General features: G+C 42.1%; 1 protein-coding gene across 3 annotated transcripts in view; it reads left to right on the top strand.

Annotated features, from left to right (window-relative positions):
* Nucleotides 1-24690, top strand: part of Tbl1x (transducin (beta)-like 1 X-linked) — a 156664-nt gene extending 131974 nt beyond the window's left edge. For 2 of the 3 annotated variants that reach the window (NM_001437042.1, NM_001437041.1), the window contains 14 exon segments: nt 3659-3772; nt 5400-5545; nt 8154-8415; nt 9779-9911; nt 10262-10403; nt 10674-10737; nt 10851-10948; nt 11873-11933; nt 12376-12497; nt 15358-15432; nt 15815-15942; nt 16743-16908; nt 20398-20499; nt 21407-24690. In NM_001437042.1, the coding sequence (NP_001423971.1) occupies nt 3715-3772; nt 5400-5545; nt 8154-8415; nt 9779-9911; nt 10262-10403; nt 10674-10737; nt 10851-10948; nt 11873-11933; nt 12376-12497; nt 15358-15432; nt 15815-15942; nt 16743-16908; nt 20398-20499; nt 21407-21433 (1584 nt within the window). In that variant the 5' untranslated portion in view covers nt 3659-3714 and the 3' untranslated portion in view covers nt 21434-24690. 3 annotated transcript variants of the gene reach the window in all.
* Nucleotides 24691-25634: the final 944 nt, after the last annotated feature.

The following is a 25634-nucleotide window of genomic DNA, read 5'->3' on the forward strand; positions in this document are numbered from 1 at the left end:
AGTAGGCACTTTCCCTACTGAGCCATCTCCCCAGCACTCACCTGCTTTTTCTACACAACACTATCATAGGCATTTTCTCCTAAATATTGTTTTAATGACTACATACTATTCCATTGTGTGTTGTTTCTTCACAACCTTTCCTCATTTGCACATTTTCCACAATTGGGATCAAACTATAAAATGCATAGTGGCCACCTTTTTGGTTTTGTATATTTCCTTCCCTTGTCCCACTGTTAATCCAATGTACAAACAAAGGAGTATCTGTAGTACAGCAGGAAGGACATTTACAGGGAGAGGACCTCAAAGATCATTGTATTAGTCAGTTGTCATGAGGAAATTCCCAAAGCTGACTACTTATTAATGAAAAGAATTTTGTCTTAAAGTAACTAATGATTTATGAACTTAGAAACTAATGATGCTATAGAGAAAAAAATCAGGGAATTAAGAGCTGCTGAGACTAATACAGCAGAGAAACAGGCATCTTATGAAAAATTATTTAGTATTCATATATGCATGTAATGTGTTTGGCTTCCCTGCTCTTGATGGAAGGGGTACATTGAGACCATTTTTCATCCTCTGTAGTTGGCTGTCTTGGGTCCTCATGCAAACAGGACCCTGAGTCCTGAGTCTCAGTAGATAATTCCTTTTACCTCAGACCCTTCCAGCATAGAAAACAGCATGCTAATAGCAGGAACGAGATACTTTCTTACCTCCCTGAGAAACACAGGCAGCTTGTCATGGCCATAAAAGTTCTCTGAATCAAGGGACGAACTGTGAAAGGAGAATTTTTGCCATATAATGACGTGTCAGATGTATTACCCACACTAAAATGTGAGTACCGTGCGCCATCTTCTTCACTGCAGAACAGAATTGCCCTCTTGTGGCAAGTAATGAATTTGTTCTCTGTGTCCTTACAGCAGCACCATCTCTCTGAGCTAAGGAAGTCTTGGGCTTCCATTTTTAAAGGTACTGCACGGCAATTTAGATCTTGTTGATTTTGAGCAGCCCTCGTGCTTCCCCAAGAATAATAGCTATTAAATACTGTAAGCACACCTGAAAACTGGTAATAAATAAGTCACTTAACCATCTGTAGATACTGAATCTTGACTTGATTTGTGAAGGAAAGGGAATGTTTGCAACCGTGAAGTCTTGAAAAGACAATCAAAAACAGTAAACATAATGTTCTCTTAATTTCTTGAGGTCTCTAATCCAATTATTATTTCTGTTGACACTTCTCTCTAGTGCAGGAGGTTCAGAGATGTCATCAACTTTTGTTTTGTTTTGCAGAACAGGGAAGGAGGGAAAGGGGATTGATTTAGTTGTGGCTTCAACTCCAGATGGAATTGTTATTTTTATTATTTCCATTCCTGTACAGTCCCAACTCCAAAGACCTCACATCAACTACTTGAAGGTGTCTCTATTGAAAACTAGTTCAGGCAAGAAAATAAACTCCAATGAAACATCTTCCCTATTCTGTTTGGGGCCAGGCATATCTATGAGCATAGCAAATAGTCCCTTTTATTTGTAACCAGGAGTGTTGCAAAACATTTCTTGGAACCTCTCAGAGCTCCAGGCTGAAGTGGGTGCTGTCCTACTAATTGGTCATGTGTTAAGTGAGAGCTGGGTTTCCACTTGTCTGTGGCTGCTGGAGATGGCCAGCATGAGACTATAAGCCTGTCACTGCAGCTAAGACTGTCATCATTATGACAATACTCAGACTTACCAAGTCTGCTGATGTGCTCAGGCCCTGGTGTTTTTCTACACATATTATTGCATTTTCTAATTTCTTTAAGTTATATTTTTGTTAGCTTTCAATGTGAATTTATAGCTATTTACTGAGTCTCTGTTTCTTCCCCCTAAGGCACCAAGTAGAAATTGCAGTGTTTTTGAGGCAGTGTTTGCACAAATACATTAGTATCTGCAAAATAACCGTTTTTTTTTAATATAGGTATTAGTTTTCTGACAGATTCATACATGTATGCAATGTATTTTATTACTAATTCACCAGTCTTAACTGACTGGTTTAGTACAGTCTGTTTCCATGAGATTCTCTCTGTCCCCCATGTTCCCTGCATCTCTTAACTTGGAGCCCTGAAACAGAAATAATGTCAAGGTGACATGTGTAGTTACTCAATCCCTCAGCTGTTCACCATCCTTGGGGCTTCGTATACCCTGGAAATAGAGTGACCTTTAGGTATATGTTGAAGACCCCTTGAAACTTCCCCAGGAGAAGACACTGTGGTGCATTATTTCCCCAGGACTACACAGTCATTCTTCCAAGGAAGACTTGACATCACTACCAGTCTGCTCATGTGTCAGTCTAAAATACTGATCCAGCCACATCTTCCCATGTCTGTTCAGGGTTACATATGTGTAGAGTTCCATTACCATGCACATTCTGAATTATAATGCACTGTGGTTTCAATGACTAAATACAAAGTCAGGTGATTGTGTTCTCTGTTGACCCTGAATCTGGCTTCCCTGATATGGTTCGTATCATACTCTATCCTGACCCTAAAATATATGCCAGCTTTTCTCTTTTTGGGGAAACACTTTACATGTTTCCCCCATATCTCTATATCTCCATAACATGCATACACATTCCTAGTTGTATTTCTGTTTCTGTGATAATATACCCTGACAAAACCAGGTTAAGAGAGAAAGGGTTTGTTTGGCTTACAATTTCATGATACAGTCTATCAATTAGCACTATCAAGATATTGAGGTCTGTGGTTTATGCTGTGGCAGGATGCTGAGTTGATGTCTGTGATCCCAGCTACATCAGAGGGCTTTATCCCAGTCCATGGCTCTACTACAACACAGGAACCCTGTTTGTGGTCTGTGTTGATATCACAAACCATGTCAAACAAAGCTCATAATCTATGTCTTCCTGGTCTTTAAAGACAAGCCACTTTCACAAAAATAATGATGACTGCAGACACACAGTTGAGAAAGATGGATATAGAAGACACCTCCCCCAAATAGTAACATGGGGAGAACTCTTAAAAGCTATGATAGGATGCTGAGGTGTTGCCCTCCACAGTAGATAACTTCTGGCAGGGATGCAGGAGGGTAAGGACTCACTTGTCTGTATTTAAGGAACAGGCCACTAAGGGTTTGACCATGCCAGTGAATATAAAGATGATACAAATTTCACTTTTTTTTGCTGGGGTTATAACAAGGATGGGGTTTGGACAGAGAAAGCCTAGAAAGTGAATGTGATAGTGGTGTATTGTTTGCAATCCCCAAATAATCAATAAAAATAGCTTGGAAAAAAGATACTCCTTCACAGACACAGCCATAGGCAAGCCTGATTTAGGTGGTCCTTCACTGAGTCTCTTTTCTCAGGCTACTCTCAATTGTGTCCACACACATGTATTCATATGTTCATATATACACATACATCCATCTGTCTTGTATAATATAATATAATATAATATAATATAATATAATATAATATAATATAATATAATATGATGGTAATTGGTCAACTCATGATATGTTGTATTTAAATCATCTCAAAGGGATGGAGCACTTGCCTAACATAAGGCTCTGAATCTGTCCCTAGCACACATGCCCACACACACAGTGCACACACATTCAGAAGACAAATACATTCAATATATTCAAAACAGTGTTTCTGATATTTTTCTAACAGAGGGTGGCTCACACTTGATCGAGACGAAGACCTCATCGCCGCAAGGTGAGGCTAAGATGAGCATTACCAGCGACGAGGTGAACTTTCTGGTATATCGCTACCTCCAGGAATCAGGTAACCATCTTTCTTCTGTGTTAGAAGTTCATTTTAAATATGTTTTGGGCAGAACAGTTGATCACCAGTGAAAGCCAGACTGTTGGATCATCAAAAGACCTAAGGATACTCTTTGTAAGAGTGTTAAAGGGACAGAGAAGTGTTTTGGAAGGCACTTCATTCCTTGGTTAGAATGCTGGGAGAGAGAGCGTGATCTCAGGACAGGAAATCAGTCAAGAACAGTTGAGCCAGGTGTAATAACATTCACCTTTAATCCTAGCACTTGGGAGACAGAGAAAGGTGGATCTCTTGAGTTCAAGGCCATCATAGTCCACATAGTGAGTGGGACCTTGTCAAAATGTTACTTCAAAGTATATAGTTAAAAGGCTAGACACATATTTCTCCCAGTGGCAAAGTAGTCCTTGTGGGTAGCTAGCTGTTGGGTTCAGAGAGCCTTGGGTGGGACAAAATGCTATTTTGTCATGATCTAATGTGATTTCTCCAATGAGTGATTTTAGTTCTCAAGTAAAACACTTTAATTCTCACAATCTGAAGATATTTAGAATCTACAAAATGATATTAATGAAAACCTACCATTTTGCCTACCATGCATCAAGCCACTTCAGTCCAATTGGGAACCCCCTATGTTTATTTCCCCGGTAGAGATTCAACGTCTTTGGTGAAGCTATTGGCAAGTATTTCCTTCTGAGGGCTGTAGGGAGTCAGTTCTGTGCCTCTCCCTAGCTTTGGTGACCTAATGGCAACGTTTGGAATTTCTTGGCTTAAAGCTGCATCACCTTGGTCCTGATGTGTAAATGTGTCCACATTTTCTTTTACAAAGAAAAGGTCATATTGGTCTAGAGTCTCAGCACACTTATTTTTACAAATTCTGTCCACAGTAAACCTATTTTCAAATGGTCATTTTTGAGATATAATGTGTACCCACCTTCTGGAGTTGCATGCGTAGTTCTTTTAGTTAACTTTCTTTCACTGTAACCAAATACCTCGAGCAAATGAAGTTAAAGGAGGAAATGAGTTTTTGACTTTCAGAAGTTCATGGTTGCTGTGGTGTGGGAGAACATCGTGATGGTAGTATGTGGTATGGCAGAGTAGCTTGCTTCATAGCAGCCAGGAAGCAAAGAGAGAAAGATGGAAAGGGTTGGGGAGGTCCCAATATCCCCTTAATTAAAGGCCACATCCTTGATGACCTGACTTCTTCCTATTAGTGCTCTGTCACCACTCAGTTGTACCACTGGCTTGTCACTCAAGTCTTTAGCATATAGGCCTTTAGGGGACACATCACAGCTAAGCTAGTACATTCCTCAGTGTAATGTTTGAGTCAACTCCTATTAAACCCATCTTATGTTGAAAATGCCAGTCAAAATGCATCTAAGCGCTATGGAGATGGTTTGATAGGTAAAGTGCTTGCTCTGCAAGGATGTGGATCTACGTTCAGTTCCCCACTTCCCACATAAAAGCCAGGCTTTGTCATCAAAGTGTTTCCAATCATATACAAGAATCCGAGCTTCCATTCTACAGCCTTCCCCAAGTCTCTTGGTACCCACCGCTCAGCTCCATGTTTACATTTCCAACTCATATTTCCCTTCCTACTTGGCTCTCACATGCATCTGCTTCCCTCTTCCTGCAGGTTTTTCCCATTCCGCCTTCACGTTTGGGATCGAAAGCCACATTAGCCAGTCCAACATCAATGGTACACTAGTGCCACCGGCTGCCCTAATCTCCATTCTTCAGAAAGGACTGCAATATGTGGAGGCGGAGATCAGCATCAACGAGGTATGTTCATTCCTGAGAATATGGCAGAGTTTCAGACTTCCGCTAGCAGATCTCAGAAGAATGTGTATAATGATCCCTGTCCACAGGTCTGGTGTGCATTGTAAGGTATCTGGGGAAAAGTGGAAGGTACAAACAGGGCATTGCACCATCAGTAAGCTTTGGGTGCCCCCTTGTGCAGGTTTGAAAAATCGCAAGGTGTTGACTGATGAAAACAACCAATTTATTCTTACAAACAGAGCTTCATCTACTTTATACCAGGGCTTTGCATAAGCAGACAAGCCCTCTTTCTGATTTCCCAGGGCAGATTGTCCAAAGCTGGACCTTACTGAATGCTGATAGAGACTCTTTATTTTCTGTCAAAACAGAGGGAAATTTGAAGAGCATTTCACACTCAAACCATTTCTCTGGCTCCTACATTCTCTATCCATGTTTCCTGACTGAGCCTTGGAGCAAATGATATAGTTGTCCAATTTAGAGCTGCACATTCAATGGTCGTTCATTTTCAGCACTTTTACTACTTATAAATGTCTGTCGTGAGTACCACACACTGCAAAAATGAAAAAGCTTCTCTGAGCAAAGCTAATAGCAGCACTACTCTATGGGCTTAAACATGGATATTTAGAATTTGATAGGCATACCATGTTTATTTAGCAAAACCATAGCAGTATCTTCCCCAGCCACCTTTTGGCCAAGTTTACAGAACCAGATCTGAATTCCCACTTGAGGAGCAGGTCTCAAATCCAATCAGAAAGCAGCTTTGAATTACCCTCAACATCCAGGCCACTATTACATCAGTGGCCACACCTTATGTGACAGATTGGTGATACAAAGCATGTGGAGTTCCCCGTGCCTCTTTCTCAGCAGCACTATTTTTTTATAGTCTATAGCTTTAGCTGTGCATGCAAGATCTCTCTGTTCGTACTTTGTCTTGTTTTGTTTTTTTAATGTACAAAATAACAAGTTTCCTTACTGCTTTTTTCTATGCGTATTTCAATTGACCCACTCTAGTACATACTTCTCCTTCCCTGAACTTGATCCGCCATTAGTACTGTATTCTCTTTTAACTTTATAAAAATTACCCTTCTGAACCCAAGAATAGTGTCTGATTTCTATTTCTCTCACAATCCAAGAGGCTTTTCTTTGTCTAGAAGTAAATAATCTTTGTTATGTGTTTCCAAGACTTAAAGAAAGAACTCAGATGTGGCATTATTTTTATTATGTTGACAATAACCTACCTCTTTTTCTAGTTGATTTGTTAAGTTTTATTTTATGTGTATGTTTGCTTTGCCTTTATGCATATCTGTGTGTCACTGGGTTTCTGGTGCATACAACAGCCAGAACAGGGCATGAGGTTGCCCAAAATTGGAGTTACTGGTACTTGTGTGCCACTGTATGGATGCTGAGAACTGCACCCAGGTCATCTAGAAGAGCAGCTAGTACTCTTAACTGCTGAGACATCTCCCCAGTCACATGACCATGTTTCATGACACTGTTTGCTCTATCTCTCTATGAAAGAAAAAAATGAAATCAAAGGATCAAGACTTACCATCAACCTTGGCCACTCATGGCCAGAATCCAGAGCCAAGTGGCTGATGAGTGAAATGGAATGTACTATGTTGCATTACTTTTCTTGTTCTTTTTTTTACATTGTATTATAATTTAAAAAGAAAAACAAACAAAAAATCCACCTGGGGCAAAGTGTTGTTTAGATAGTATTCAGCCAAAACTTGTGCCTCTCCTTTCTGAGATAATTGAAGTTTAGAGCATATGGGAACATGGTTTTTCATCCAGCGGACAGCCTGGAGGCATGTGGAGATTCATGATTCAAATATTTGGAGTGTTTCCTGAGGAAAGAACTTCCTGTGTTTCTTAAAGATATTATGGAAATGTATTTTTGGTAGGTGGAAACCAGACAAAGTACAATTTTTAATGCGTTTTAGAATGAAGAGACCCTATTGCCTGGTTGCATCATGTTGACATTTCATCTCTACACTGAGCCCAGGGAATCATAGAACACATGCAGGTGGACCCAAGTGTCGGAGTCCTATTCTGAATGGTGCAGTTGTCTTTATAGTGTGCTCATTCTTCCTTCATTGTTAATGATAGTCATTGCAAAGATGCCTGATCTGGTGATAGCATCCAGTCAGGCTTGCCATCAGTGTCAGCACTACACCTTTGTGACTGTGTGTTGCTCAGAGGAAGGATTTCCAGTGCACCTGAGGATGGTAAGCAGTATGACCTGCCTCTGCTCACTAGATGACAATGTAAATCTATATTCCCAGTGTTGACAACTGAAAATGCCTCTGCTACATTGAGACTTATCCTGCAAGGAGCTAATTCTACCCTACTGATTGAATAACCACTACATTGATGGCAACAAGTTTTGTCATAGAATAAACGTAACACTGTTCAGATACCTATAATGCCCTTACTAAGGATGGTCTTCTACTGCTAGCTCTCCATGAATGGTCCTCCTCATCCAATTCCCCATCCGTCCTTGCCATCTAACCCTGTTCCACGAAAAAAATCCCTTACATCTTATTCCTAGTCCATTTCAGCGTCTCTCGTCTGTGGTAGCTGATGGGTAACCCTGGCCTTGCTTTCCTAGGATGGCACGGTATTTGATGGGCGTCCCATTGAGTCCCTATCGTTAATTGATGCTGTGATGCCCGATGTGGTACAGACAAGACAGCAAGCTTTTCGGGAGAAGCTCGCCCAACAGCAAGCCAATGCAGCAGCTGCAGCAGCAGCAGCCGCAGCCACAGCCACAAGCACAGCGGCCACAACACCAGCAGCTGCTGCTCAGCAAAACCCACCAAAGAATGGAGAAGCCACCGTGAATGGGGAAGAAAATGGAGCCCATGCAATAAGTAAGTGGAGAGTGCCCTGGTCTTGAAGTGGTCATGGTTTTGTTTCTTTGTTTTTTCTCTAAAATCTATGCATAGTTGAAGGAATGCTTAAAGTGTGGCCCACTGTTGGTCTGTTAAATTGCTCTCTGGACTTTGCTTCCTGTCTGTCCGCAAGATCTCCATCTTTGACTTCACCCTTCGTTTCAGGAAATTTTGCACCTTTGTGAATGTCTATATCGCAAGGGGAGCTTCCATAAGTGTATCATTTGTGGGTGCCCTTCAATCCCAGTATTTCACTAGTGTCCCATCCTCAGGTTCTTAAGCTCAATTTTGCTATAACCTGCAAGCCAAGGTAATTTCAAGAGCAGCAGCCCCAGACATGGGGCTATATATTACTTTATCATTACAAACCCCCAGAACACCCTGCACTTGAACAGAGCAGAGGTGAACACATGCCTAATGTATATTGGCAGCTCACATGCAGAGAGGGTTTGTTCTGAGTGCACCCACAGCTCTTGCAGTTATTCATAGTGTGTCCTAATGGCTTTATCCCTGATGCTACCGACTGAGCTTTATGATTTCCGCACTGTTCTTGGGCCTGGTGCAGTTGAGGTACCAGCCTTGGACTTCACAGTATGCTACTGCAAAGTAACTTCTCCTTATTTCTGCTGCAATGGCTAAGCATGCTGTGGTCAGAGGATCACATTCAGGGTTTTCTCAACCCAGGGTTTGGGGCATTAAACTCAGGTGATCAGTCTTCCAGGACTGGATGAGCCATCACATTGGGCTTCTTGTGTGATTCTCTTGAGGGTGGCAGTGTGAATTAGCTCTGTGCTCCTGTAATGACATACCTGAAACAACTACTTCAGCTCACAGGCGATACATACACAGGGGCATGACCATGATGGACGTTGAAGTGGAAATGCAAGGTGGAGGGGGCATCATGGGAGAAAAAGCAGTCAGAGCAGACTGTAAATGACTAACAGTGACTTTCCACTGGGAACCAATTCTTTTTTTTTCTTTTTTGGTTCTTTTTTTCGGAGCTGGGGACCGAACCCAGGGCCTTGCGCTTCCTAGGTAAGCGCTCTACCACTGAGCTAAATCCCCAGCCCCAAGGGAACCAATTCTTAAAGGTCCCATCACATGCTGTCATCACATGCTGACACCAAGCTTCCAGCACACTTTGGGAACAAATATACAGCATAGTACTGTCAAACAAAAATACAAAATGTGCACCAACCTGCAGAAATGCCCACTTTTTACAGTCATCAGATGTAGCGTGACTTTGATACATAAAAACAAAGTATTTTTAAAACGTGAGTACCTAAGGATGCATCTTTCAATGGTGTGGTGAACCATGTACGTTTTCATGTTTACTTGGCAGATAATCACTCAAAACCAATGGAAATAGATGGAGACGTTGAAATTCCACCGAGTAAAGCCACAGTCCTTCGAGGCCATGAGTCTGAAGTGTTCATTTGTGCCTGGAATCCTGTTAGTGACCTACTTGCTTCTGGGTAAGAATTTAGGACAGGAAAGCACCTGGGTCTGCATTCTTCTCTGAAGTGCTGCCTTGAGGAAAGTGTCCTGGTTTGTTGGACTCTCCTAATGAATGAAGACTGAGGAACAGGCTGCTTTTAAGCATCTTGTACTGTGGGAAAGACAGTGGTTCCAGCCATTCCTCTGATTGGTGGAGAGTAAGACAGACACATCTCAAGTCAGTTAAGTAGAAGAGATGGGTGAGAAAAGAAACTAAACAAGAGAGGTGGAAAAGACAGGAGCACATGCTAATTATGTGAGACATAACCCCATGTCAGCCACATTTCCCCATTGAACCAGAGTTAAATGCTCCATGTTGGTTCTACAGATCTGGAGACTCTACTGCGAGGATATGGAACCTTAATGAGAACAGCAACGGGGGCTCCACACAGCTTGTGCTGAGGCACTGCATCCGTGAAGGTGGACATGATGTTCCCAGTAATAAGGATGTCACCTCATTGGACTGGAATGTAAGTATCAATGTGTTCAGATGAAGCCTGTGCAACTCAAAGAGGCAGACAGTTCTATTTTTCTTAGCTCCCACACTGGGGTACTGGTACCAGGGGCTCATGATCAGGTCCTAGTGGAAGGACAGCAGCCTGAGGGTGGGAAGTTGTCCCCATTGTCATGAACTTGTGTTGCCTCTGTCAGAGGGCTTGCTTTGTCACACAGCCTCATGTGGGAAGGAGGCCTAGGAAAGTACCCAGATACTAATGTGTTTTGTCTTTTTCTATTCCCAGAGCGATGGGACACTGTTGGCAACAGGTTCCTATGATGGTTTTGCAAGAATATGGACAGAAGATGGTAAGTTTTGCATCCCTCATGTGTGTTAAGTAAGAAGGACTTGGTTGGTGTGTGATCCTAGAGTGAACAGTGGGTAACTGTGAAGTCACCATGTCTGTGTTTTCCCGTCTCAGGTAACCTAGCCAGCACCTTGGGTCAACACAAAGGCCCCATCTTTGCCTTGAAGTGGAACAAAAAGGGGAATTATATTTTGAGTGCTGGTGTAGACAAGGTGAGTGAATGTCAACTTTAAATACATCCCTTTTATCTGTGGATGTGGGTTTATTTTTTGTCTGTTGGCTTCTTTGGCAAAATAACTCATTTAGGCTGTTCATTTCTCTGGTTTGCTCTTACTTATGACTTTGAAGAAGAAATCACCTCATACATTTACCTCTGTAGACCTTCGTGCAGAATGTGCTTTCAGTCCCGTAATGGAAAGAGGAGAAATCTCCAAATGGAGTTCATAAAAATATTCGGTTGTGGATGTTTCTGTGTTGACTTTATCCATTGAGCAATTTTTAGTCACAGACTCTTTTTTCCTCCCATAGCGCCACCTATCCTCACCTGATAAACCACTGCTTCCCACTGTAGATGGCAGAATTCTCTGAGACCTGATACAGGGCAAACTTCACAGAAACTCATGGAGCTGACTTAAGAGTTTGATTTTTTTCAATCCATACTTTGGATTTTTGGGCTGTTCCACCTCTTGTCCCAGTTCATGGAGTGACAGGGGATTGTTGGAAATGCTCATTTCTGTAGCACTTCCTTTGCAAGGGACAAGCAGATGTGCCTTCTTACCTGTTAATGGTTTTCTGGGTTTGAGAGCTAATGGGAAATTCACATCAATTTTGGTAGATTTCCCACATATATTGGTGAAGGCTACTGTGTACCAGTTGCTCTCATTAATGTAGCATTCATATTAGTGTAAATGCACAGTGTACATGGACTTAGATCAGAAATATGCAAGTGACATGTATGATTATTTTACACTATTGCATATATAAGTGATACAGGTTTGGCTATATATAGGCATAAAATATGTTGTTAAATTAATTTTTAGAAGGAAAGGGGGCTGGTTGTCATTTTTGGTACAAGACATTCTTCTAGATAATTGTTTTTTGAGAAGAATAACTTTCTCTCTGTTTATGGAACACAGACAACAATAATTTGGGACGCCCACACAGGAGAAGCCAAACAACAGTTTCCTTTTCATTCAGGTAGGTTTACTGTTGGGGTTATGCAGAGGTAGCCCCAGGAATTATTCTACTGGTTTAAGCTTGTGTGATAATTGTCTAAGAGCAGAGAAGTATCAAGACATTGGGACTTCAGACAACTGTGAAACAAAGTATTAGAAGTAAGAAAATAGGTGGCCTAGCAAAAAAATAACTGGTCTCTCCCCTTTACCTATAACTGGACCTGTCCTTGAAGGCTTTTTCATTTCATAGAAAGGTGGCAGTCTCTCTCCAGGAGCATCTTACAAATCGGAAGGACAGAATCTTTAAGGTCTTTGAAGGATGGTTTTCATGGTATCAGTATAGCTGATTCTTACTGGGAGTGGTATTCATGGTCACTAGACTCCTGGGGATACTTTTGTCTGCATCACTGAGCTCTACATTCGGTTAATCAGGTAAATGTCCTCGCTTTCCTTCTGATTTGCAGCACCTGCCCTTGATGTGGACTGGCAGAACAACACTACCTTTGCCTCGTGCAGCACAGACATGTGCATTCATGTGTGCAGGCTTGGCTGTGATCGCCCAGTCAAAACCTTCCAAGGACATACTGTAAGTGGCAGTTTTGATGCTCAGGGTTGGAGGTTGTGAGAATATGGTGCATTAACAATTAACCGTGCAGGAGAGATTACATGTTTGTTCATCAGCACTTTGCTGCTGGGAGCCTCTGTGACTGCCCTAGTGATGGAATTAATCCAGATATGGTCAATGGTCCTGGGAATATAAGCTAGCCCTCTTTGACTTTACCTCTCTTACACCCTGCCTCCTGGTTCCCTAAATGATTCTCACCAATGTTGGTTGCTCTGAGCAGAGGTCTACCTACATGACTCTGAATCTGCTGCTTCTTGAGACCTGTGTGTAGGTTCTAGTTGCTTCTCTGGAACTTTGATTGAGCTGTAGAAAGATGGCAATCAAGAAAACTCTGCTCACAGGAAGGAATTTGTGTCTCCATGGAAATTGCAGATGAGTCAGCTGGGGAGAGTCAGGTCTTGGAGAACATGGAGAGGTCTGCCTTTGAGGTTTCTACATCTACAGGTGCAGACATTTACACTACCTCATTTACATGTGAGCTCATAGATAGACATGCACTGACACATATACATACCCTCTATGCTCTGTGCTCATGTCTCCTCTTTGATCTAGTCACAGAGAACCATGCTCCTTAGATACCCAGCTTCTTCCAATTTCACACTTTTCAAGACTTGGTGTCCTTACAAATGGGATCAGCCCACAACATTGAGAAATGTGAAATTATTTAGAACATAATCTGATGTCTGAAGTTGTTTGTTAGGCCAAGACAGCTGACTTGATAGAGGAAGCAGTTAATAGCAGTAGTATTTCTAAGACCCCTCTGAAGAAGACCCTGTACCCTTCCCTCTGCCCTTGCTTTGCATGCTGTCCCTGTCAATATGGTGGAGCTGCAGGTAGTTCTTTATGTCAACACATCCCCTTCTCTCTTCCCCACCAGAAGCCTTTCTCCTCCATTCTTGGAGTCTCCGGTACTCAGAAAGCAGAAAAGGAAAACCTGGAGGTTTCCTTGTTATATGACCCCCTACCCCCAAATCTAGCTTGATGAACCAATGAGTTTGGGCTTACTTATAAGAATTTGTGTGAGTGGTTACTTATAGAAGTAAAAATGACTCAAAGACAGCTAAATCACAAAAGTGTATCCCAGCATGGTTGACAACTCATAAAACCTGGAAACCTTGAGTACACTGCACAGCCATGGGCCCTCTTTAGTGTGGTTCAGTTGGTCAGGTAGTTTGTCTTATCTTTGTTTCTTCTAGAAAATTCAGCTGGTGTCTGCTTCTTCCAGGCAACTGTTCTAGTCTGAGAGTGACTCAGTAGTCTTTCCTGCTTATACACACACTTGTGGTAGGAGTTGGGATTAGTGAATCTGGTCAGTTTTAGGGATTTTCTGAAGTTTGTTCGTTTGTTTGAGTTGCTCACTTCCTGGTTTAATGAGCTTCTCCATAGTATTTCACCTCACTTAAAACTCCCTGAAAGCATCCTGTCTTAAGAAATTTCCCTTAAATGGATGCTCTTAATCTCAGAAGAAACTGCTACACAGCACAAATCCACAGGAGGGTGGATTTTATTTTTCAATGCCTTTTCCAAACTATAGTTCCTGATATAGTTTCCCTGCACATATGAATTACTTGTGCATGTCTTTGTGCCTCTGGATGGCTTTACCTTCTATCTGTCTCTGCCATTGTTCTATCTAAACCTTTCTCTATCTTTACCTCATCCAACAAGTTATGGGTATTTCAACAGAATGAAGAGGAACTTACATTAAAAGCACATAGGAAAGAGATGGTCAAAGTCTACTTTTAAAAATAATTAGTTTCATCTCTGCTTGATGGCACATACTTGTAGTTATAATACTCAGGAATGTAACAGAATAGTTCCAGGCCATCCTAAGATACATAAAGAGCTCCTGGCTTGCCTGTGCCAGATAGTGAAACCCTGTCTCAAGCAGCAATACATAGTAACTGATTTGACTAGCTCTGCTTATTGTATGCAAATTCTTCACTTGGCTTCCTTAATAAGGAAATTATTTTCCGTAAAGAAATGTGGATGAGTGTGTGACTGGTCCTTTGTCATATATGGCAGTGTTTTTCATGAATGAAAAACAAAGTGAGGAGAGCATAATCGTGTGGGTTCTTGTGATGTAGTCTTTGATAATCCTGTGAACTCTCAAAAGGCCCTCTGCACTGTAGCACTGGCAGCATGCTACTGCCCCTTGCTACATGCCAGCCTTTCTTTTTTTCTCTCTCTCTCTTTTCTTTTATTGGATTTTTTAACCTTCCAAATATTATCCCTTTTCCCAGTTTCCCCTCTAGTAACCCACTATCTTTCCCCCCTGCTTCTCTGAGGGTGCTCACCCACCTACCCACCCACTCCCTCCCACCTCCCTGCCCTGGCATTCCCCTACACTGGGGTATTGAGCCTTGACAGGACCAAGGGACACAGCTCCCACTGATGCCTGACAAGGCCATCCTCTGCTACATGTACAGCTGGAGCCATGGGTCCCTCCATGTGTACTCTTGGGATGGCAGTTTAGTCCCTGGGGGCTCTGGAGGGTCTGGTTGGTTGGTATTGTTGTTCTTCTTATAGGTTTCCACACCCATTCATCTCCTTCAGTCCCTTCTCTAACTCTTCCATCTGGGACACCGTCTCAGTCCAGTGGTTGGCTTCAAGCTTCTGCCTCTGTATTTGTCAGGCTCTGGCAAAGCCTCTCAGGAGACAGCTATATCAGGCTCCTGTCAGCAAGCACTTCTTCGCATCCACAATATTGTCTGGGTTTGGTGTCTGTATATGGGATGGATCCCCCAGGTGGGACAGCCTCTGGATGCAGCCTTTCTTAAATAAAAGCTATAATTTCTTTCTGACGTTCTGTGCTTTTTTGCAGAATGAGGTCAATGCTATCAAATGGGATCCTTCTGGAATGTTGCTAGCCTCCTGCTCTGATGACATGACATTAAAGGTAATGTTGGTGTCTAAAGTGATGACATGCTTATCTTAGACAAGCCCCTGTACAGGCATACAACACCACCCTCATCATCTGGAACATTACTTTGAACTGTCTTTCTTCCATGACTTTTCCTGGTGTCTAAACGTTTGTTCTTGCATGAAATTTTGACATATTGAGGCCACAGTTCCTACTAAGAGACCTTGTGGCCTGTCCACCAGCATCCTTTCTCACAGTCACCTGCTAATGTGCCTGGTGGACTCCTTGCTGGCTTGTGAGCCTCTCCCATATATATCACCTAAGAAGTGTTCCTTTATGTGCAACAGAATAAAGGGTGATGACCATTCTCAGTTAGGGGCACAGTATTAGCTCATGCTGTTACCAATGCCTCTTCCAGATCTGGAGTATGAAGCAGGATGCATGTGTCCATGACCTCCAAGCTCACAGCAAAGAGATATATACCATCAAGTGGAGTCCCACAGGACCAGCCACCAGCAACCCGAACTCCAACATCATGTTAGCAAGGTAAAGCAGGGCAACCTCCTAGCTCTGAATCCTTCCTGAGCACAGCTTTGTTCTCTGCCCCGTGAGTAATTCAGCTGGGAAGACTTACTCAAATCTAGAGACAGCAGTGTTGAAGCTCTTCCAAACTGAAAAAGTAGTGGTTCCCTGTGAAGGGAGGCAAGGGGATAGAAGAATATCCATGGAGATGATTCCAGGGACCCCTTTGGGTACCAGAGTCTATAGTTGCTTAATTTTGTTTGCCTACAACCTCTGAATATCTTCCCTTGTACTTTAAATCATGTCTAAATGGCATGGCCTATGATATTCAAACAGTGAGAATGCTATGTGGATAGTTTAGGTAACAATGTCAAGCAAAGGATCTGTACATGTCTGGTACTCTGTGTGTGTGTGGGGGGGTGTTTTGTTTTACTTTGTTTGGTTTGAAACAGAGTATGATTATGTAGCCCTAACTGACCTGGAAGTTTAGAGACCCTTACTCTTCCACCAAAGTGCTAGGATTATAGGCCTACCTAAGATGCATTTTTCCCTTCCTTCTCAATGGTTTATTACCTGCAGTTTGATAAAACCATGAACCTACAGGTGTGGGGAGCTGGTTTAATCTAATGAAAGTTTTTAAGACAAAGAAAGGAAAACAGTTTAGCTTGGAGCTCAGAGTTTGTTCTTGGGAAGAGTGTTATACTGAAAAATTCTTTGTTTTCTTTTTGGTGCTGGGGATAGAACCTAGTGCCTTGGAGGTAGCAGACAAACACTCTACTCTGAGCTACATTTTCACCCCTTGGTTATTCCTGTCATCTTCCTAGTGCTTCATTTGACTCTACGGTTCGACTGTGGGATGTGGAGCGAGGCGTTTGCATCCACACACTGACCAAGCATCAGGAGCCTGTCTATAGTGTAGCGTTCAGCCCTGACGGAAAGTATTTGGCCAGTGGATCCTTTGACAAGTGTGTCCATATCTGGAATACTCAGGTAAGGCCTTGACTTCTGGCTAAATCCTTCCTGAAAGCCATGTTCTCAGTTCCTGGATTGTCAGGAGTGCTGGGGACTGAGTTACCTCGGAGAGTAAATAGAGCCTCCCTATGGAGATTGCAGGTTCTGTGTGGTCTGCTCTGTGGATCCTAATGATATGGGGTCTTCCCCACCTATAAGCCTGGGATGTATCCTATGGACTCTTTCCATCTTACCTTAAGCCAGAACTTTCAGCTTGTCATCCTCAGAGCATTCTTCCTTGGAGAAACCACTATCTTCAGTTGTCTTATCCTGGCAGGGACTTCCTTAGAAATGCTGCCTTTTGTGTGAGGGTCCTGTGGGTGACATTTTATAAAACCTTTCCAAGGTTGACACTGTGGGACAACCTACTTGACCTTCACCCCATCCTTTTGGAGCCCAAAAGAATATAAGGCTTGGAATTTTCACATTTGAAAAACTCATTTGTTTAATATAGGATATATGAATGCTGGATTGCCATTTATTTCAACAGGAATTGAAAATGGGATGGGGTGGAGTCAATATATCCACTGTGGGAACATCTGGCCTTATATGAATAAGCAAATTTCCAGAAGTGGATAAGAACTAGTATAGTTGATTGGGAGTGTGGGAAGTGTGTTATACTGAGCAATTCTTTTTTTTTCTCCATCTTTATTAAATTGGGTATTTCTTATTTACATTTCAATTGTTATTCCCTTTCCCAGTTTCCAGGCAAACATCCCCCTAAGCCCTCCCCCTTCCCTTCTATATAGGTGTTCCCCTCCCCATCCTCCCCTTATTACCGCCCTTCCCCCAACAATCACGTTCACTTGGGGTTCAGTCTTGGCAAGACAAAGGGCTCCCCTTCCACTGGTGCCCTTACTAGGCTATTCATTGCTACCTATGCAGTTGGAGCCCAGGGTCAGTCCATGGGCAATTCTTTGTTTTCTTTTTGGTGCTGGGGATAGAACCTAGTGCCTTGGAGGTAGCAGGCAAACATTCTACCCCAAGCTACATTTTCACCCCTTGGTTATCATTCCAGTTGAAAAAATAGTTTGGCTATGTTACTGAAAACAAGTACGGAGTCAATTTGACCTTAGGAAGGATTAGTGCTTCACATTCATGTAATTCACCTTTCTCATTTCTTTTTGGTTGGTCAACATTTAGAAGGATTTGAATTCTTAAGTCCATGCTTCCTTGTGTCAGGGGAGGCAGTAAGTAAGTCATGCTCCAGGAGTCTACTGAAATCACAGGTTTTTTAGGGGTATACCCTAAAAGTTGGCAGCATACCTCTTGGGTGTGCTGATAGAAGCCTGTTATCCTAGCACTGGAAAGACTAAGGCAGGAGGATCAGGAGTTGAAGCCAGCCTGACCTGTGTGTTATCAAAAGGCAAAACAGAACAAAAGGTAGAAACACATGTAGGAAGACTTGCTCATGTAGACAGAATAGATTTTGCTAGTGATAGCTCACTTTGAAGGTGCCAACAGGATGTGCCTCTATGGAGCCCAATTCACTTCTAAGAATATGGCATAGCATATTCTTACTAGGTGACTCACAACACCCAGTACAATACAATGTGAGTATTATAGGAATAATGGTTAGACTTTTGGTTTTCTTTTTTCCTCCCCCTCACCTTCTCTTTCTTTTTTAATATTGGGGATTGAATCCACGACCCTAGAATTCACTCTGTACAGCCCAGGTTTGCTTCAAACTTGGAATCTTTCCCAGCTTTTGTAGTAGCTGGGATTGCAAGCCTGTGTCACTGAAACTTGGATGAGAGAGAGAGAGAGAGAGAGAGAGAGAGAGAGAGAGAGAGAGACAGAGAGACAGAGAGACAGAGAGAGACAGAGAGACAGAGAGAGAGACAGAGACAGAGAGAGACAGAGAGAGAGACAGAGACAGAGAGAGACAGAGAGACAGAGAGAAAGATAGTTAGTTTTTGGAAAGGTCCAAAGTTACTAGGTTTATATGAGACATCTTAAGAGCCTGTTTTAATCCTGTTGGCTTGATGTTTTTCATAGTCACACTGTATACTTCATTTTTTCTAGGTAAACAAAAACTAATATTTATCTAAATGCATTTTTCATTATGCTTTGCTAATACTATAGTTGGATAATAGTAAATATATATTTTATATGCATGGCAAGGACACTTGCTATGAGTAAGAACAAATGAGTAGTTGGTGGACACTAAGGTTAGTGACTGTATTAGTCAAGGTTCTTTAGAGGACTACAACTGATAGAATGAATCTATATCAAAAGAAAGTCATCACAATAGCTTACAGTCTATGGTCCGCCTAGTCCAACAATGGCTGTTTGATCACAAAGGAAGGGCCAAGAATACAGTAGTTTTAAAGTCTACAAGGCTGGGTGGTTCAGCTGGTCTTTAGTCTACATTAGAATCCTGAAAGTGAAGGCTCTACTTCTATCTTAGCAGCAGGATAGGCAAACTTGCTGGTAAGACTGAAAGGAAGCAGGCCAACAGCAAAGGCTTCCTTCTGTGTCTTTTTATATGGGTTCCCACCAGAAAGTATGGTGGGATTTATGGTGGGTCTTCCCAGTTCAAATGATCAAATCAAGAAAATGCTTCACATGTGTATCCCAAATGCTTGGGTTTTAGTTGACCCCAGATATAATCAAGTTGACATCCAAGATTAGCTATCACAGTGACCTCTCATGCCATGTTTCAGTGAATTGAAGGTTTATTCAAGTCTAGAGAAACTAAGACTTCCTCTATCTTGTGATGCATGTCAAACCAACCACTAAAAAATACCACAGTACAGATGTGTATGTTCATTCTTACAAACCATATCCAAAATTGAATTTTAACTTCATGCCATGCTAATGCATGAAATTGTCTAATTACTAATGGGAGGAGTCCTTTGTGCTCACTCAAGTGCTCTGAGGAGGAAACATAAGATGAAATTTGATGATAATCAGAGCAGGAACTAGGTAGTAGCAGAAGCAGGTAGGCTTGGACCAGGAGGCTGATCCAAGCCCTAGGAAGGAGACTAGAAAGGATGGCTTAGTAAGGGACACTCATACCTAAGCACCATATAGGCTTAAGAACATCTTGGCAGAGCCACTGGGGAAAGCAAGGAATATGGCTTTGTGGCAGAGCTTGTGCCTAACACCCTGATGCCCCAGATTTCAAATCCAGCACTGAAGGGTGAGAAGAAAGAAAAAGGTCAAAGAGGTCATGGCCTAAGGTCCATATCTATCAAGAATTCATCATCTCATGGAAACCTGCTGTCTTCTTCTCTCTAGTGCCATTAGACATTGGGGATGGGGTAAAGCCTTGGCTTTAACTGAAATGTTGTGGCAGTTCTGTGTGTGGCAGTAGATTGGTATTTATGGTAATTCCTTTAACTTCAGTATCCTTGAAAACATCTTGATCAAATAGAGGTTTATGGAGGAAGAGTGTACCCTCTTTTATTGCTTTCATTTTTGGGAGTGCCTCTGAGTTACCATGACAAATGTTTTGCTTTTCAGAGTGGAAGTCTCGTCCACAGCTACCGAGGAACAGGCGGCATATTTGAGGTGTGCTGGAATGCTCGAGGAGACAAAGTGGGTGCCAGTGCATCTGATGGCTCTGTAAGTGCCACTTCTAGTCTACTAGGAGTTAAGGGGTGCCAGGCATTTTGTCCCTGATCCAACATTAGGTGCTTCTAAAGGCCTTGTGAGGCTTTTTGGTCCTGCTGAGCCTTACCACATATCAGCTGCTCATTACATATGCACATGCTTGCATATGTTATAAAGGAGACTTCTGTTTGGGTTGAAAATAGTCTTGTCTTTGCCCCTGAATGTCAATGAACTTGATTGTTCTTACCTGCTGTGACTATGTACAATGTGCATACCCAAAAACATAGGGAATATATGGAGCCCTATTAGGTTGCCATTACTATGGTGCAGGGTGCCATTGACATTCCACTGGTGGAGTCCAGGGATGCTGTTAAGCCTCTTATAATGCTCTAGACTTCTCACTATTGCCAATAAATATCTAACCACAAATAGCATTAGTATTTAGACTAAGAAACTTGTTCCTATTCTGTCACCATGTGCATGTTCTGGCCAAACAGTATCATGAGAAAACATAGTTTTCAGACAAGCCTCTTGGTTTCTGTGGATCACATTGTGGTCAACTAACATATGTAAAGTTTAGTTTACCTCTAAACTTGAGGTTGTGTTCTGGCAAATGGACTGAGAGATCTTTTGTTTTCTGCTCCACAATATAGGCATCCAGTCTGTGACTTCTACTGATGACCTCTGAGTGTCTGGGAATCATCCTTTGTCTGGCTTTTCCCTTGCCTCATTTTTGCTAGTTTGGTCATTCTGATGTTTAGAAACTATCCTGTTTCTAGAGTTTTTCTCTCTTCTTGACTCTGTTCTATTAAAATTTTACAAGCATAAAGTTGGTGGCTAGGCTGAATCCAGTCAGCCCGTGTTTGAAGACACTTGATGTTATCTCTCAGACTAATAGACACTTTATCTTTCTTTCCAGGTCTGTGTTTTAGATCTCCGAAAGTAAACACAAAATGTAGAAAACAAAACCATTCTAATGGAGCAGCAGTGAATGTGTGGGATTGCAGCACCCTTTCCTATGATGGGCTCCAAACTGTGTGAACTTGACTTGTTCGAGTCTACTTGGAAATCACCTGTCCCTGGCCACAGGATTATTTCCCCCCCTCCCCTAATCTCCATCCAGAAGTTTAAAACACAAACAAATACAAAGTCATACGCATGGTTGTATCACAGGAATATGGTTTCTACCTAGAATGCTCAGCTGGGGAAGGATGAAGCAAGCCATCAGCTACATGGTACATGGTTGGTTTCCATCCAGAACAGGCTCTAATGACTGAACAGGGAAGGAAGAACACAAAGCTGTGCCAAAAAATAATGAAAAGGTTAAAAAATGAAAGAGAAAAAATGCTGTGATAAACCAAAAGGGAGGAAAAACCTGTCCCTTATGGTGTTTCCCTCCTATCAATTTGGATACTACAGTTGCTCCAAAAGACCAGTTTGTACCAATGAAATGTGTGACTTTGTAATCCCAACGCTGTATTTTCTAGAACCTTCTTTGGTGGTTTTTCTATCTGCTAAAATTCTGTGGTCTGGGGGCTTCCCACCTCAGATGAAAACTGTTTTTGGCTTATTCCTTCTGTCCTCCCTTGTTGTTTCCCACCCCTTCCTCTGATGTCCTTGCTCTGGTGTGGTCTCACTTCTAATGAAATCCTGCATAGATATGGCCACATGCACACAGTGGATCTTTGTTGGACAGCACTCTCCTTCCCTCTCTCCCACTCCTACCTATTGCTTACTCTGTCCCTTTCTCATAGTTGCTTCACATTAGGTCCCAAAGGCACTTTCAGAGCATAGTAAGTGCTTTATGTAAGAAGGCAGGGATGGGGACTTTTTACAGAAAAAAAAAGACTTACTTATAAGAGAAAGAACCTGGAGTATTTTTTGAAAAAAATATTTTTATGTTAAAATGACTTTAAAATCCTAAAATGGCCATCAGACATAGAGAGTTTTGTGAAATTCATATTTAAAAGACTAAGAAGACACTGGCAGAGTCTGAGGTGTCTAATTACCCCTTTCCCTTCAGCTTCACGAAAGGCAGTTAGGAAAGCCGTGGATTGGGAAGCGTCCTATGGAAGAACAAGGGGATTGTTTTGGCAGCTGGTGGGGAAGAAAGAGCCCACTGGTTAGGCATCAAGCAGAATGCTGAACTGTTTGGTACACATTTCCTTCAGCAGCCAATAGGAACATAGTGAAGAAGCCACCCTGACCAGGTGTGGCTCATGGCACCTGCCAGCTACATCTTTCTCACAACAGTGTAGCTACAGATGGGCACTTTTATCAAGAGCATGCTTGGTGAATCTTGCAAAACTGACCCAAAGGCCTCAGTGTCACTCAGTCTTGTGAAGACAGTGAGTCTCAAGGGAGACTTTCAATTGTAAAAATGAATTATGACCCAGGTAGAATGTCACTGATCATTTCTGCCCACTTTCCAATTTCTCTGACAGAAGATTAGGACAAAGCTTTCTTTTAAAAAATGAGAAAAAAATAGGAAAGAAATTTCGGCTATTTTTTAAAAACAAAATAAGGCATAGTGTGCCTGGTAAAGTTTGCCATCATTGAATCAGGTGGCCTTTGTTCATTTCTTGTCATAACTTGACACTGACTTGTTTCTTTAATTAGTAATAGGGGACAGACCAGAAGGGGGCTGCAAGAGGCAGTATGAAGGGTCCAGTCTGCAGCTGAGGCAAGTGTTACTTAGAGAAAAGTATACATATATGAAGCCAAAAATCAACCAGCAAGGAAGGTCAGGTGCTCCCTACACAACAAATGTTAGCACCAAAACATGTATTGGCCTCCACTTTGCCATGTAAATTATGTGAGCCCTCAAAATCTAAAGTGTTGTGTATTGAGTTGAGTGGTGAATTTGGGTTCTGCCACCTAAATGCTTAGCAAAGTAAGCCCAAGTTGTGTGGAAATTTGATCATAGCAGATGTCTCTGTGTCAGTGGATATGAAGTTCCCTGCCCTGAGACTGCTTTTAGCTTTAGGATGTAATTTTGGAAGTCCAGATAAATCCTATCATTGTTCCACAAATACATTTCTGTTCATCTCTACAGAAGATCAGCTGTTAGATGTCAGCCTATTGTAAAGGTATGACTTTCATTTGACAAGTTCTACATTGCTATATGGTGGTAATGGGTAGGTGGCACATATGGGGTTCATCAGACAATCTCTGGGTGTCCAGGCTACACCCCCCCTAGATGAATCTAAGCCACATAAGAATTATTATTTTGGAGTCAATGGCTGTAAGACTAGGACAAAAAGGTTCAATCTACATAAACCTGAAGACCATTCATTTCCCTGGCCTTACAGCTAAACATGGACAGGAACTTAGTGCTGGCCACACAAGGACCAAGCAGAAGAATGCAGCCCACACCCCTGAAGTTCATCCCCATAAGACAGCTCAGTCTGCAGCTGTTTCTGGAGCGGCCAGCATTTGGACGCCATCATTTGCCTGCTGTTACAGGGCAGGTGCATCATCTTTGTGATCAAGGGGTGGCCCATGTGTTATGCTGTTACCTAACATTGTTTATAACTCCTAAAAACATTGTGAGGAATGGTTAGTCTTGTGACCAAATTCAACCTTGAAAGCAGTGTAGTCACATAGCAGCCTTTCCAGGTAATTTTCCTTGAGTTTGAAGTAACCATATACCATTCCTAGCACATCCAGGATGCTGCCTGTAGAGGACCGAAGGGCCAGATGGACATTACAAAGTTCAACTCTCTGACCCCACTCAACACCATAGGACTTGACTTTTTGTTCTGTCTGACTAAGAAATAGACCATGGAGCCAAGTGAAGTGCACTTTGTCACATGTAAGGATCTGCTTTGTTCCTTGTTGCTTTTCCCTTTATAAACCTTTGTTATATCTTTCCATTCTGTTTCTTGTCAAATGCATAAATGTCTGTTCTGCAACTCACTGAAGTTTTGAATTCTGGCTTGTGCAGTTTTTATTGTCTGTGTCAGACGTACAGCCAGACATGGTCCTCTTTCAACATTTTCCACATTCTGTTAAGCACCATCAAAACTCCCCTCCCCCTCTGTCCTCTCCCCCACCCCCACTCCCATTCACCCCACACGCTCTTCGAGAAGAAAAAAAAAAAGAATCACCTTGTGTGTTGTAGCTCATTTGTTTCAAGAGAGAATCAACAGATCATATTCAGTGTCTTGAATAAATTGCTCTATTTTGATATTAGAGAACATAGTGACTGTGTTTTTCTTTTTGTTTCATCTTGCTTGGAATCTGTAACATCTGCTAACAACTGAAGGAGAAAACAATGTAGATCACTTATTTCTGTGAAGATATCTGGCAAAACTTAGATTTATTTTGGCTCTTGGTTTAAGAAGGCGCACGCAGTTCATCGTGATGGAGATGTTATGGTGCTCTTGACCCCATCTGTGGTAGCAAGAGTATGAGGTGACATATTTGTGTATCCATAGATCAGTTAAGTGGCACAAACTTAAGCCCACAAGCCCCAAATCTAATCAGTCACCTAAGCCACACACCCTCCCAGTGTGAAGCCATGATAGAAGGGGGGAAGCTCTTATGATTGGAGGAGTAGTAGTTCTAAAGCTCACTTGAACAAGACTGAAGATCTGAGACAGTCTTGGATCAGATGGATAGGTGCAAAGTCCCTTTGAGCAGAAGGGAAAGGGGTGTTGTTCCAGTGGGAAAAATCTCAAGCAGAATAGAATAGAGCAGAAAGATCCCAGATCCTGTTGGGATAAAGGTAAATTAGTCCAGGATACCTTGTTCAGTGGAGGCACATTACATAATATCTCTTGACTAGATACCATTGCCATGAACCAGCCCAGCAACCAGGTAGACTGAGGCAGGCAAGTGTTGGTGTTGGGATGCCTCGGTGATTGCAGAGGCAAAACTTGGTTTTCCAAGGGCAAAAATTGCTTAATTTTGGTAATACTTATTACCTTTGTAACTCGCCATTCTGTGACCAAAAGCCACTGACTTCTATTAGCAGTGGGGGATTAAGAGGTTGGTTACTTAGGCTCTTTGTTCTTTTACTCACAGGCCTCTCACTGATCAGGTAAGAGGTTTAGAATTCATTAACTATGTGAGCAAGAAAAGGAAGAGGAAGAAAACCATGCATGTAGGAAAAAAACACTCATTCACTCTAGATGAAACAGAAA

This window comes from Rattus norvegicus, chromosome X (assembly GCF_021556685.1).
Source record: "Rattus norvegicus strain SHRSP/BbbUtx chromosome X, alternate assembly SHRSP_T2T, whole genome shotgun sequence".
Classification (NCBI taxonomy): domain Eukaryota; kingdom Metazoa; phylum Chordata; class Mammalia; order Rodentia; family Muridae; genus Rattus; species Rattus norvegicus.